This window comes from Semicossyphus pulcher, unplaced genomic scaffold, assembly GCF_022749685.1.
Source record: "Semicossyphus pulcher isolate SPU_LCO1_2020_fin unplaced genomic scaffold, fSemPul1.0.p SCAF_21, whole genome shotgun sequence".
NCBI classification, from domain to species: Eukaryota; Metazoa; Chordata; class Actinopteri; order Labriformes; family Labridae; genus Semicossyphus; species Semicossyphus pulcher.
Window position 1 is genome coordinate 7,788,583 of NW_027211695.1, and position 14,720 is coordinate 7,803,302.

General features: G+C 47.2%; 1 protein-coding gene across 3 annotated transcripts in view; it reads right to left on the reverse strand.

The window, feature by feature from the left end:
• ppargc1a (peroxisome proliferator-activated receptor gamma, coactivator 1 alpha) overlaps positions 1–14,720 on the reverse strand; it is a 285,498-nt gene that overhangs the window by 12,326 nt on the left and 258,452 nt on the right. For 2 of the 3 annotated variants that reach the window (XM_069672295.1, XM_069672296.1), the window contains exons 3-7: positions 8,962–9,153; positions 7,381–7,506; positions 5,987–6,338; positions 4,090–4,135; positions 3,807–3,880 (exon numbers count right to left, since the gene is read on the reverse strand). In XM_069672295.1, the coding sequence (XP_069528396.1) occupies positions 3,807–3,880; positions 4,090–4,135; positions 5,987–6,338; positions 7,381–7,506; positions 8,962–9,153 (790 nt within the window). Of the gene's footprint in view, positions 1–3,806; positions 3,881–4,089; positions 4,136–5,005; positions 6,339–7,380; positions 7,507–8,961; positions 9,154–14,720 lie in introns of all 3 variants that reach the window. The other variant, XM_069672294.1, reaches the window with a different exon arrangement.

Sequence of the window (14,720 nt, forward strand, 5' to 3'; positions counted from 1 at the left end):
TAAAATGAAAATGGAATCATAATGCTAACCCCCCATTTTCCCTCCTCCCCTCACTCATCTATAAACTCCTCGGTCAGTTTATGGACAGTGGACACAGATACATGCCTGATTAAAATATTCACTTTCACTCGGCCTAATCCTGATCTCTATTTTATTGCAATCTTGACAGATTAATGTAATGCTTGGTGTAACTTAATATGATGGTGCTGTAATACGGATGACTTGCCGCCCCCCCTTCCTCTCTGACCTTGGAAAGATCCCTTTTCATGAAAGGAAAACACAACACAAAACCCTGCAGAGGACGAACGTAATGCATCCGACGGAAGAAAAAATGAGAGTACATGTCTCATATCTCCGCCCGGATCACGTAAATGTCCGCACTGGACAGCAGCCAATTCATCTGAATAAAACCAAACCCGTTTTTACTGTCCTGGAAGAACCGTCGCTGACATGGCGCCGACATGTTTCAAGATTAACCTGCAACATCTTCCTGTTTTCTGTAACAATGTCGAAGGCATGTCACTTCGCTTAAAGTACAAATCCGCCTGTCGGATGCTGCTGCCATGCAGAGACGTCTGCTTTTTCATGGCAAAACAGGAAGTGCTGTCGGATGGGTTGTCATTCTTCTCAGATGGCATGTCCCTACTGCTTGTGCCCCCCGCCTCCTACAGATTTACAACCAGACAGATGGCAGTTATATGGGAAGTCCTGAGATGAGCCCACTTTATAGCATTGTTAATGCACTCACACAAACAGCAGCCGCCATTACTCTCATTCCCTCTTTCCTCCCTTTTCCTCTCTTCCTGTTCCCCGGATCAATCTCCCTTTTCCCTTCCCTCTCTCTGCATCTTATCCTGTTTCTGTCTCTCTGAACAAATGTGCCCACACACACACACACTCACGTCGCTAACAGTCTCTCACTGGAGTCAAACTCAGGCACTTTGAAACACCTACGCTCTCCCCTCTTCTTTGCCTTTCTTATAATGCATATCATTCTTCCCTCGCTTGTGAATTGCACCAAATGACAGCTATTAGTATCAAATCCAGTGTTAGAGTGTGCACAGGGAAGACAGCTTGGTAAAAAAGGAGCAAAAAGGGAGCCTGATACATAAATATGCAAGTTTCTGAAAGGGCTTGCTGTGTTTGGAATGCCTGATCCAACGGCTTAGCTTCCTACTTATTATCAGGATATGTCTGTAAGGACGGCTGCAAACCCCCTCTCCCCTTTTTTTCCTCTTTCTCTTCCGTCTCTCAGCTCTGATCGGGATATAGACACAAACTGTATGCCAATGAAAAAGGCAGCGAAAAAGAGGGGGCGCTACACAATGCCTGAGGAACTTCTGTTTCACCAATGAAGCGCCATCTGTCCAAAACATCGGCGCGTGGGGTCATAAACTAGCAGCCATTAGCGATGGGGGTGAAATAAATCAGAATTAGATAAATATATGCCTCTCAGTCAAACGTGCAAGTGATGGATGATCCTCTGACAAACACCAATCAGGAAACCAACAGAGAGAAAATGAGTAAGAGGAGGGTTTCATCACTTGTTTCCTGGTCCAGATGTAAATTACAAGGAGTGAATAACAACTCGGTGCTTAAAGAGTTGATCCGGCGGTAAGCCATGCAAATAGCAACACACAGACCACCCCAGTGCCATGAGATACAGTAATTAAAGACAACACGGCAGCGCAGGGTAAATCTATTAGCTTGGCAAAGATTAGGCAGATCCCAGGGGGGCATCTCTGCCTGTTGTTGCCTTCAACCTGAACCTGTCTGAGAAAACATGCAGACAACAGTGCAAAAGTTGCTTTATTTAAAGGGGGGGGTATTATGCTAATGTCAAGCTTCATATTTCATTTCTGTGATACCTGTGGAGTAGCTTAGCATAATTTACAGTTTAAAAAAACTCCTAATTTTTCTCACGCCGGTGCTCTGTGCAGGTCCTCATACAGCCTCTGCCTGAAATGACTCAGTCAGCTCTGTCCCTCTAAAGAACCCCGCCCCTACAAGCATGCTTTCTTTAGCTCTCTGAAGCCTGCAGAACTCGGTGTTTGAGGCACACCACCTACCCTGTAGCCCTGTACCCAACCCTAACCCTGACCCTAACCCTGAGGCCGAGTTACAGAGTTGTTGGCAAAGAGTAATCTTCACTTTTTATATTTGAAATAAACGTCTGCTGCTCTTTCTTCGGAAAGTAAACACTGATGTCTTTCCTCACAGCCAAAGAAACACTTTCTCCAAGACATTCTTAACCAACTTGACAAGCAGAGCCATTGAGCAGACTGAGCTGCTGGGTGGGCATGTCTTTGGAGTGTGCCAGGGGCAGGAAGTTCTGCTGTGATTTGGGCAGATGCCCAAATATAGAGTTCTTCCACTTTGTGACATCACAAAGTGAAGCGTCTGGAGAAGTCTGTCTGAAAGCAAGCTGGTTTTTTAGCAGGGGATTACTCCAACATACTTTTACCTACAGATTAAAAAACTTCACCCAGGTTTAATTTGCACATCTAACATTGTAACATTATATGTTACATATTAAAATGTGAAGCATAATACCCCCTCTTTAGGTACTCAACAGTCAGTTGGCTCAGTACAACATGTACAGGTTTATGTCCAACTGATAAATCTATTAAACAGTAACCACTATACCACTACTACAACTCATCATAAAGGCATCAATAAAGTTATGGTAGCAATAAATGGAAAGTTCCATCAGTGAGTTGCCTTTGAGGCGGTGGGTGGAGCTGCCCTCCTGGCTAACTTCCATGTGGTTATCAGTAACAGCACTATAATCTCTATTGTAGTGGAATGTTACTCTGAATCTGCAAAGGACACGTAACTCCGGACCTAAAAGCTTCCACCGCTGCTTAAAGGGGGTCTATTTCCACCCGTCTCATGCAGCACGAGACTCAAAAGCTAATCCCTAAGTCGGAAAGGGGGCTCAGTAACCTGCAGCTTCCTGGCCTAATGACTTTTCCTGCTAATATTCAATCCGAAATTTGTGAAGTCAGGTGAAGGGCTCTCTTTGACGGGGGCCTGTAAAAATGAAAGCAGCAGAACAGAACGGACGCTTAGATTTGGTCACAGGTCAATAGACTTACCCACGTGCAGTAAAACAGGAAGAAATATTAACCTCGCTTGATTGCCCCAGAGCTTAAGCAGTGGTTTTTTTCCCTTCTTTCGGTCTCAACAGGCATCCCCTTTGACCCTGAAAAGCTTATCTACACTAAAGGGTTAAACGGCACTGAGACCAAGGTCAGAGGGAAACAGGGGGAACCTCTTGGGGGTTGATGTGCCACAAACTTCCATCCCCCCTCCAAGAGAGGTATGTACATAGAGCAATTCACCTGCTGGTAAATGAATACTGGAAGGGGCCGTTTAGGAGGCTAAAAGGAAGCAATTTTGAGACCCCAAATATTGGTCAAAAGTCACTTGAACATATTTCCGGTATGCCACAGATGATACACGCAAAACTGAACTACCCTGCAAACAATAAAACTGTCCTTTCCCATTGATGTGTCGCCTAAGTAAGCTGTCAGTCAGAGCGCATTAGGATCTGACAGAGGAAGGGGAAAAGCATGTTAACTCTCGGTAACAGGGGGGAGGTGGTGGAGGGGAGGGGTTTGCTAATAAACCCTGAAGAGATTGGAAAGCCTAATCAATACTCGGGCACATAAAAGTGTTCTCCTATGCCTTCACCTTGAACTCTGAACTGTGATGGAAATATCAAGATGGTGGAGCCACAGTTAACCCATTATTAGCCTGGCTTTGGTGTGGTGTGTTTTGAGTAATGAGATACTTCTTCTTACCTGGGGTTCCAGCAATCTCCACACTTAATGTGCGTTCAATGGTTTTGTTCTCAAACGGTGATCCCTTGTGGTCACTGGAAGACAAAAAAAAAGGCGCGACGATTTACTTCTGGGGTCAAAGTAAGACTTTAAAAAGCTTTTGTGATATAAGAAAATGGGAATGAGTCACAAAAATGCCTCAACTTGGATTCTACGTCTATATCTTTGGCTTTGTCTGTTTCCTGTCTGTAGTCTGTTGTTGCTTTCTGCCTGGAATTAATGTGGAAAAACTTCTCACACTTACTTTGGAGACTCTGGGGTCAAAGGAAGTGGCAAGGTGGTTGGTTTGGCTGCAGAACACAAAGGAGCATGGGTAATTATTGATCTAGGTATGACACTCATGGCAGAAGAGAACAGGTCCACATTCTGCAACAGTTAAGCTCAAATTGGCTCATTAAATGCAATTATTACTACAAAAACACCCATTAGAAAGTCTTTGTATGGACACTCTGAATGTTTTAGATTGACCCCATTTAACAATTTTACTCTCTTAGGATAGACTGTTCACTCTGTGAGGCAGGATGAAGTGATGGTGTGTGTTTCACAGGTGTCTAGACACAGACATACCCCGCTCAAGACAACAAACAGATCGAATAATGGAACAAAAAACATAGAGAGACGATGCAAACAAGACACATGACAGTGGGTGAGCCCCTTCCTGGACAATAAAACTCATCATCGCATGCACCAACAGCAGAGGAGGGGGAAAAAGAAGGAAGAAAGGAGAGTCAAGGAAGCTTGTGCAGTTGCCCGAGGCTCTGGCCGACTTGTGGGAAACGTGGCTTTTAGTAGCACGACGCTAAAGAGCAGCACCCGGGCTCTGAGTCTAAATGTACGGATTCAGCACAATCAGCTCAATCAGCCAAAGATCGTTCAAGGGTCGACTTTATAAATACAAGGCGGATAGTAGCAAGACAAGGCTCACCCCCTTTCCCACCCCCTCCTTTTTTGCAAAACTTTATTTAAATGTAAAATAAATGCCTCCGGGACTAGCAAAAAGCATCGTCTAGCAGGCTGTTTGGTTTTGCCCTCAGAATGACTGTTAGATTCGGATTAGAATAGGGGTTAGTTGTGAAGTCAAACTGGGAAGTGGTTAAAGCAGGAGAGGGAGAAAAAGAGAGCAGAGATAAGGCCAGTGGGGGGGATGCAGTCATGATTACCTAACAACGGGTGGCCCTGGTCGTCGGGGTGCTCGCTGAGTGCCTGCCTGTGTGGGTGCCCTTGCCCTTGTGTGATGCAGGGAGGGGCGGGCTCTGCATTTCTAGTATCTGGGAAGAGTGGGCTTGGTGGGCTCTGTGAGAGCGCCGCTGCGGGGCTGCCCGTGACATGGTCATCATCATCATCAACACCATCATCATCATCATCATCATCATCATGGTCAACATCCTCCCCATGGTTTAGCCACCCCAGATCTAGACCAAAGCCCATGTCTAGTTCTGAGCCTGGCTGGCTAACCCAGCTCGCTAAGTCGAAGGCGATGGGTGACAACAGGGACCCTGAGTCAGGCTGTTCAACCTGACTTACCGCCTGCTTTTTACAATCAGAGATCCCTTTAAATGCTTCCTCCTCCACCTTTGATACGGCCTGGGCGGGGCTCTCAGACCTCTTACCTGCTGATTTGTTCTGGGAGCTGGGTAAAGGGGTGATCTTAAGTGGGGGTAAGGGGGCTCGATACTGCGAGGGCCTCTGTTTGGAGGTGAGCAGCTGGCTAAGTAAGGGGTGCCCCGGCTTCTCGTCTCTTTTCCTAATAGTCACTGTGATGTGCCTATGCGGCGCACGGCGGGCACCACTACTGTTACTACGGCCTTGCCTGCCAAAGCCCTCGCTAGCCTGAGTGGCGCCCGCAGCCTCTCGGCAATGCTCACAGCTGTGACTCACCTCTCGGGGAGGGAGGGAATAAGAATGCATATACCTAATGAACCTAGCGGCGGCCAGGCGGCCCGCATCGCCTGGCGGCCTTCCTTCTTCACTGGGCGGCCCGTGCTCCAGTTTGGGGCGGGCATGGCCGCAGGTGGAGGTTCTGTGGCCGACAGGGATAGAAGCACCCTCCGACTCCTCCACCGCGTCATCGTGAGTGCAACGCTGCCACTTCCCAGCCCCAACACCAGCCACACTACACTCGCCTGCAGCCCGGCTCTCACCTCGCTGGTGATGCTGCTGCGGCTGCTGCTGCTGCTGCTGTTGAGATGGTACAGCTGGCTTCTTCTTGGAGGTGGTGGAGGAGGAGGAAGACGAGGTGGAGGAGAGGGAGGAGAACGAGGAGGTGGATGACGAGGACGGCGAAGAGGAGGAGGACGAGGCGCCGAGACCCAGGCCACCCTTGTCCCTGCTACTGGCACCTCCCCAGGTGCTCTTGGCGTCGCTGGCTTTGGTGTGGAGCAGGATGTCATCGGTGGCTGTTAGGTATTTCAGCAGCTCAGTGCACGGCCGCCTCACCGGGCGGTTCTGTTGGCTGGAGCCCCCTCTTGCTTTGCCATTCCAGGGGCTCTCCGTCTGTGCAGAACAAGAGACAGAGGGAGAGAATATTTAGTTGCTTAAATAAAAAGTTTGACTCACTTTTGTTAGCATAGTACAGCTGATCTAGTTTCGAGACAGTGCTTTATTTGGCGCACAAATAAAAGTTGAAAGAGACGGGAGCCGGAGAGAGGCGACTCAGACAGAGTGCAGCGGTTGGCGAGCAGTCTGGGAGGCGATGGCGGGAGAGCGGTCCGCCCATCATCTTAATTGCGTGGCCCCTCCGAGCACCAGCGTGCCACTCTGTATGTGCACCATGTCCTCCGGGAGTCCTCATTCGCTGTGCTCCAGAAATGGATGACTCAAAGGCACAGTATGAAAATAGACTGTGCGAGGAGGGTTGACACACTGCATGTGCAAACATTGTACGCGCTAAACACACAAATCTGTGTCTGTGTTGCGTTTATGATCACATACAGATGTTGTCCTTACATTCAGATGACATTAAGCATCTAAAAAACGAGACTTTTTGACACATTTTCCCAAACATGAGTATAAAAATGAAGATTACAAGCTGCATATGAGACCTTGTAAACAGACATTTAAAAACCGAGTCTATATTTAATCTCAATCAACACCGCCCCTTTAAGAAAAAATCCTTTTGAGAGCCATCTAATGAGAACATCAAGTCTGATATTTTGATCTTGTCGTCTCAAGGCATCAATCTCGCCGCGAGAGTGCCTGTCGCTGCTTTCTTTTTTTTTTTTTCCTCCAACAGGCACCATACCAAGGCGGATAAGTGGTGGAGCTAATGAGACAACGGTGCCGAAGCCTCGCCTGGAAAGCCCAACAGCAATCAGCCTGTTTTCATTACGAGATGGCCCCCTGGGATAGTCGACTAGAGCAGCAGTCTAACATCTTCTAAAGGCGGCCACCAAAACAAGGAAAGCGTGAGAGGGAGGGAGAATGAGCCAGAAACAAGACACAAAATAAACAAACACCAGCGAAAAATGTGTGTACAAGAGCGAATAAGCAGCAAGGCAGTGCAAGTGCGTGTATCTGTGTGTGTGTGTGTCCCTACCTTGACGACGGCAGGTGGTGGTCTGATCCGGTGGTTGCTGCTGGCTGCATGGTTCTGTGCCTTGCCACCTGTGTATTGATTATAGCTGAGCTGGGAGTTTGCGGGTGCCAGAAGGAGCTTCTTCAGCTGCAAACGGGGCCCAAACAGAACAAGAGAAAGCGGTGAAGGAGAGGAGGGGAGAGAGGGGGGAGGGAGTGCGAGTTATGCAAATTGCCATTGTCTTTCAATTAGACATCCTGTGCTTTGTAAATGCAGAACCGGAGACAAACACTGCAGTTAGAAGAGATAAAAATCATGGAAAAAGTTGGAGCATTTGAAGCAATATGTCACGCGACAGGACAAGTCTTTCTTCTTCTGCAGGTGTTTTCGTGTACACAAAGCCAGGCTTCGCTACTGTGATTGAATAAACACACTCGGGCATGCGGCTAAAGGTCATTTGGAAAAGACCGGCATGGAATAAAATGGACTATAACTGAACATAACATAACATTTTAGGTCAAAGCCTTTAAGCCAAAGAAAGGCCCAGATGGCGTGGTTTTTGTGTAAAAATAACAGCACAAAAGGTAAGCTGACTTCTCATCAAGAGGCCTGTCTTTTTGCCAGAAAGATGACTCGGGCACAGGGGGATTAGTTGAGACCCACTGAGAGAAGACAAAATGAGATGGATTTCTTTTTTTTCCCCTCACTTTCATTACGTGCCGGCTTGATTTCGGGGCTTGTGGCACTGTGTCAGCGGCAGTTGGCCCCAACACAATGTTGGTATCATTGAATTGGTGCCACAATAGCACAGTTATGTAATTAGCACTGAGCAGCTAACGCATTGATCCATTCCATTTCCTTCCCTCTTCCCTGCATCTGTATTTCTGCACAGACTGTGGCAAATATGGTACTGTCAAGTCTAATACCCCTTTCCCTTCTAAATTTAGCATGTTGACGTGGGTTTTTCAGACCCGGGAAGACCCGCTTATAGATGCTGATTGTCTCTTTTCCCATTGCCAGTGAAGTATACTCCTGACGGTCTCTTTTCTACTGCGTTACCCTCTGACGTCACAAACGCGCCGGATACAGGGTTAGTAAGCAGTGAAGGTGTTATCGTGGTTAGGTCTTTACTGTATCTATTACTAATTCAGTCTGTCTATCAAACTCGGTGCCGACATATTTGGACCGATGTTCGAGTGCTGCTTGGACTGAGACAAGCGGACTTTGTAGAACTTTGAGAACAGAAGTTATCGAAGGAGCATAGCATCGCGCCGGAAAGGGGGCGGAGCTTAGTGAGTCAACACGGGTTTACCCGGGTCTACTGCAGAGTCATTTGACCCGGTTCTGAATGCGGATTGTAGCCTGTCCCATTAAGCAAAAAAGTCAGGTGTTAGCGGGTCTTTTGACCAGTGGGAAAGCAGCTTAACAGACAAATGGCGACTTTTGGCGCCCAGTCTTGGAGAGTCTTATCTGGTGTCTGCAATGGGCTGGCAAAAAAGCAACAATGTGCGCAGGGTTTGGGGTCATGTCTCAGGAATATAATTTTGCCCCTAGCTGTTGGAGAATCTAGAAGGGGGGGGGGGGGGGTGCTGGTGGTCTTACCAGGGAAGGCTCCTCAGGCTCGGGGGTTCGCGGCGAGCCGTCGGGGGAGGAGGGACAGCTCCGGTCACTGGCATTGGTCACGTCCCCGTCTGCCAGGGCCTCAAACGAAGGCAATCCGTCCTCATCCACCGGGATGCTGTCCAGTGTCTCTGTAAGCACTGCCAGCAAGTTGGCCTCATTTTCTTCATCTATCTTCTTAGGAGGGGGGAACAGGGGGGGAAGACAGAAACAGAAAAATAGAGAGACAGGAAAAAATAGGACATTTTAGTGAGGAAAAAGTTGCATCTGTGTTATTTTTTCTACCAGGAAAGTAAAGGTGGTGGGTGGTTGCATGCAGCCTTTCATTGTTAATAGAGTGGGAAGAGTTTTCTCAATTTCTCCGCAGCCGCAGAGCTGGCTCTATTTTGGCAGCCTTTTTAAAAAACAAAATTCGCTCCCTGTGCAAGTGAGTCAAGCCTGTCACTCATATTTTAAGCATGCAGCTTACTGGACCAAAATAATATCTCCCCCAAGAAACCCATTACCAGGGCTGACAAGGAGCAAGTATCTGGGGAAGGTGGGGACGGGTTGGGGTGTGATGCGGTATGGAGCGGTTCGTGGGGGTAAAGGAAACAATGAGCAGAAGTTGACTCTCCTTACTTCCCCTTCAGAATTCAGACATGATTGGCTTGCCGACAAGATGTTTGCGAGCAATCCTCAGATAAGGCGAATTACCGCCCGCCGAAACTAAATAAATGTGATGTGTTTAAACTGTTGGCATGACAGCTGATGCGCACAACGGGCGGGAAGTTAGCATCAACATTTCATGAGAAATAAAGCTTGTTCTTGCCACTCAGCTACTCTTTGATGTTGCAGAGGAGTTGCGTGCTCGATGCAGCTGGTTGTTTAATGGTAGTGTGAGAAATAAACAGACAGAAAGACAAATTTATAGAGATGCAACAGAGAAAATTGGAGGTGGGAGCTTTTGATATGGGGGATTCAATCAGGAGGGGGATCAGAGGGGAAAGCAAGTATGAGTTCATTGTTGGGCCAATGGGAAGTTCCAGTGCGATAAAAGCCCCGGGGACTTGTAGACAGCATCATCACCCAAGGATGCGCTGTAGCCAGCCCAACAGGAACAAATCCCTTTATGCAGATTGTCATCGTGTGGCGCCATTATTACGCCAATAGGACCACCAACCTCTCAGACACCAAGTCAGATTCCAAGACGAACACAATCTGCTCACCGACTTCTTTCACACAATTACACGCCAACCATGGCTGGCACTTTTGGGGCAAGTTTGGGTTTACCAAAGAGACATCATTCTAATTCTTCCCCCCCTCCGATTCTAATCCCCGTCTCCTTGATGTCAGTTAACAGTGAGGAAACGTTAATCTGATGTTCATTGGGTAGTTTTCCTCCTAACAACACAAGCACTCAGTCATTATTAAAAAATGATAAAGGAGACATATTTCACAGAGATAACACGACGTAGACCAGGGCCACGCCGCATTGGCAGGCGAACGCCTTGCAGGAAATTGCTCTGTATGAGGTGGCATGCTGTTTAATTACTTGCAAGGAGCTTCAAATCCACTGTGTCACTGAAATGTTCACCAATTTCAAACATCCCAGGTTATTACCTGAGCACTAAGCGGGTGGGTTATTAATCCTGAGCCCCCTTTTTAGGCTAATTATACATTTTTGCATGAGGAATTGAAAGTAGGATCATTTTTGATGAGCCTTTAATGAGCCAGCCATCTGTCTGGATCCAACATCACCAACTGTCCAAGCAATGCGATATAAGGAGGCTTTATTCAAGTCAAACCTACATATCCTGTAGGAATTGCTATGCTAAGCTATGATACTTGTTACATTGACATTTGAGAGGGCTGTGCAAGCTTCATTATGTCATGGTTTGGAAAGGATTGGAGAATTTCTGAGGCAGCGATTTCAAAAACTCCACCAATTGGCAAGCTCCCACAGGCGCACTGTATCCCCCGAAGATAACCCAGAAGGGACTCTCATATTCTGAAAGAGACACTTGTAAAACCCTGATCATGCTGCAGACGCTGCTGCGGCTCGAGTGGAGGCACTCGTAGGCCAAGTGGGGATTTAAGAAACTGGGGTAAAGAGCAGACCTCAGTGATCATTTCCACCCTGGAGAGTGTGATCTAATACCCCTGCCAACGGGGGGCAGTTTAAGGAGCACACTTTGCAGAGTTCCAGCCAAAGTCAATCTACTACAACTTAGTGCCTGTTGTATATGTATAAACAAAAAGCATCTCTGAGTGGGTGGACTTTAGAAACTATGGCACCCAAAGGGGGTGCCGAGAGGATAACCTGGCAACCTGCTGACGGACATGTCCACTTATATTGATTACTACAGCAGCTGCTGAGAGGGAAAGAGGGCAGGAAGAACAAAGAGAGAGGAGAAAAATTGTCTCTGTGGGAGCACTTTCTCGCCCATCCCGCTTAATGGACCTCACCGAATTAAAGAGATCTTAACAATCCTGGGCTAATTGTGGGATCACAATATATTAACCCCGCTTCAATTCTAAAGGGTGCCATTTTGTGGCTGTTTTATTCCAAATGCTTCAATTAGCCATAAAACATGCTGGCAAGTGCTGGCAGAGCTCCTCCCGCCCCTCCTTCACCCCCAGCTTCCCCCAAGTCGTAGAAAAGAAAGCCGACTCCAGTTGTTCATTATTAGGTGAGGCCCCTTTTGTTATCAGGCACGCTGTCTTTGAGGCTGTCCTTGCCTTTAACTCTTTTATTGAGTTCCACGGCGCAGCATTGTGTTCCAGGAGATACTATTCACACAGCTGATAACGGAAGGTGAAGGTGCTATTTTAAACAAACACCCACTTCTCGCACGCCGGGGCAAATAGCCAAATTAAATCTGCTAATTGCTTCTCGAGGATTCCACGCTCCTGAGCAAATTTGCCAGGGATCAAATTTTAATGAACTTTTTTTTTTGCGGGGCAATGCATCATTTACATGTTAAAAGGAAGTCAGTGTGTTGTGAAAGAGCCGGAATGATAGACCCGATCACTGAATAAGATGAAGTTTCGACAGACTAAACAGCCGCTGTGTTATCTTCAAATGAGAGGCAGAACATGTGGCAGACACTCTGGATGTGGGATGATAAAATATCTCCCATTAAATGGGTCATCTGGTATTTAAAGTACTGTTTATTCTCACTGTCTCTTTCCGCTCACTCGTTCCTTCTCTCTTTCTGCAGATAGAGAAATAGCATCCAGTTAGTTCAGACAGAAAACATTCTTAATAAATTGGGCGCCAAATTGCGTGGCGGGGTTAAATCTGTGCCTTGACAATTTAATTGCATTGCTTCATCTCAATCTTTCTCCCCCCCCCCTCTCTGCTCTCTGCTCTGTCACATTTCAAAAACATTCCCTTGGATGAGGTTAAGCGAGTAGCCAGGCCTCCTAATCATGGCGCGATCAGAAACGGTGGGGGGTACGCGTGTGTGTGGGGGTTGGTATCAAGTCGTCACATCTCGACTCTGCCAAGAAAAGCAGCCTTGGATTTGATAAACAAATAATGTCATTCTGTGTTATTACCCCCGGCCCCCAGATTTCAGAGGAAATAAATCAACGTCAGGCTTGCCGTTAAGGCGTTAGTCAGGCCTGACACGTCGGCCGGTCACACAGGCACAACATATGGGAGCGGGGAAGGAGGGAGGGAGGAAGGAGGCAGGTAGGGTGCGATGCACGGCGGAGAGACAAATCATGGCAGCCGCCAGAGACGTCTGGTCATTTAGCATGAGCTTACTGAGATGGAGAGAGGGTGATTATGGCCTGTACGGAGCGATGAAACCATACATAACACTGTTAAGTCCCTCTGTGGGTGTGTGTCTGTGTGTGTGAGGCGGCGGTGAAGCCGTCTGACGGTGGTGGAAATCATAAAACTAAATGTTAAACTTCCATTGTGGTCGGGGCTGTGATTGGCTCTGCGGAGTGTCATTTTTTTTCCATCTTTGGAGGCAATAGAGCATATGGTTTCAACTTCCCAAACAAATGATCCTATGAAAAAGGAAGATGGTGTATTTTCACCACTCAGGGTTTGATATATGTTGTGTTTTTTATGATAGTTTGAGCTGTAAGTGGATAAATCTCGGACCCTTTAAATGCAGTCAAGCTTATTTTCGGCTTCTCCATCCTCCTTAGCTATAATACCACAACTGGTCTTGTGATAATCCCTTCATCCTGGCAGGAATTCCCTTCTCCGTGCCTCCGTTTAAACAAAAATGCCATGTTTCAGAAGCGGACGGTTTATATGCCAGATGCCTGTCTCGGTCTCGAAGGCTACGTGAGTTATGCATCAGCGAGGAAGCAGTTGGACCCATCAGCGATGGACCAGGATGTGTATGTGCAGAGATGATGCATCTCCTGGGGACTATTTGAGACTGTTAGAGCACTATCAGATGAGCTGATGTGGGAGAGAGCGAGAGTGAGAGAGAGAGGAAAAGTGAGGAGAGGAGTGTTTGAGAGCGAGCCAAAGCGGGAGAGAGGACTGTTGTTACACATCCTGACACAGGCCAGATCCGATTGAGACACCTACCCAAGGGATGCTAGCTCTGTTGTTCTTTCTAGTTTCTCTGTGGAAAAAAGCCCTTTGAGTGGTAACCCTGCTGCTGCTGCTGCGGGTGCTGAAGCTAACCACCTGAACTCTGTCACACAACTGCTGAGATCAGCTGAGGCTGTCACATGCTTTCAGACCTACAAGGCCCTTACTGTGTAAATTTGGGTCACCTTTCCATAAAAGCGAGCAGATAGATCAGCAATGGACCCCAGGGATCAGACGGCTGAAGAGACAATTTAAACCACATGAGAAATCATCCTTAAAGTCATAAATTCCATCAAAAAAAGTTGCAGATTAATCTCCTTTCAATCGATTAGTTGATTAATCGATTGAAGATCTTTTCAAATAATTTAATACGCATTCCTTTACAGTTATCTGACTGATTGGCTCAGAGGGGAGTTCCGTGGCCCCTCGGTGAAGCCTCCCCATCCACAGTCCTGCCCCAAGCTGCTGTTGTTTTCCTTCTACAGCCGTCCAACAGATGGTCCAAGTAACCGTTCGCTAACACCACCGAATCACACGGCATCATAATGATTGGACACTCACTCTTTTGTTTTGGCAGCTACTTCCCAATCGGCTTGGCACGAGGACGCACTGATTGCTGTGATTGCTCCGACTTTGACGGTCACAGCAGGAGGGGGAGAAAAACAGAGATTTGGAGCCTGAAAATAAGGAATATTCAGCTAGATGCAGAGATGGGGTGAGGAATGATGCTTCCCTCTGCTTTTTTTTTTTCGCCTAATGGCATGCAAATAGCTATTTGCTTAAGTCGGCAGCTCTGAATGTGCAGCACTAAGCAAGGGGCCTTTGAACATGCTGTTACACTGTTGATAATGTGCTGGAGGAACACAGGGAGGGGGACGGAGCACGTGCAGAGGGAGGTAGAAAAAAGAAACAGACTGTGCCTCATGTCCATTTTTCTAAATGGACATGAGGCACATTTCCTGGCTGGATTGTAAGTCTGCCATCAGCAGTCAAGCGAAGCTATCAATAAAACAATTACACACACACAGGAGGCTGTGTTTTGACATTTTTGACATTTACATAGATTTGCAAGGGGAGCAGAATGGAGCAGAACTTCTTTTTTTGTTGCACAGAGGACTCAATGTTATTATCTGCTGATGACACCACCTTTGCACACTTTACAACCCCACACACACACTTGTACACCTGCACA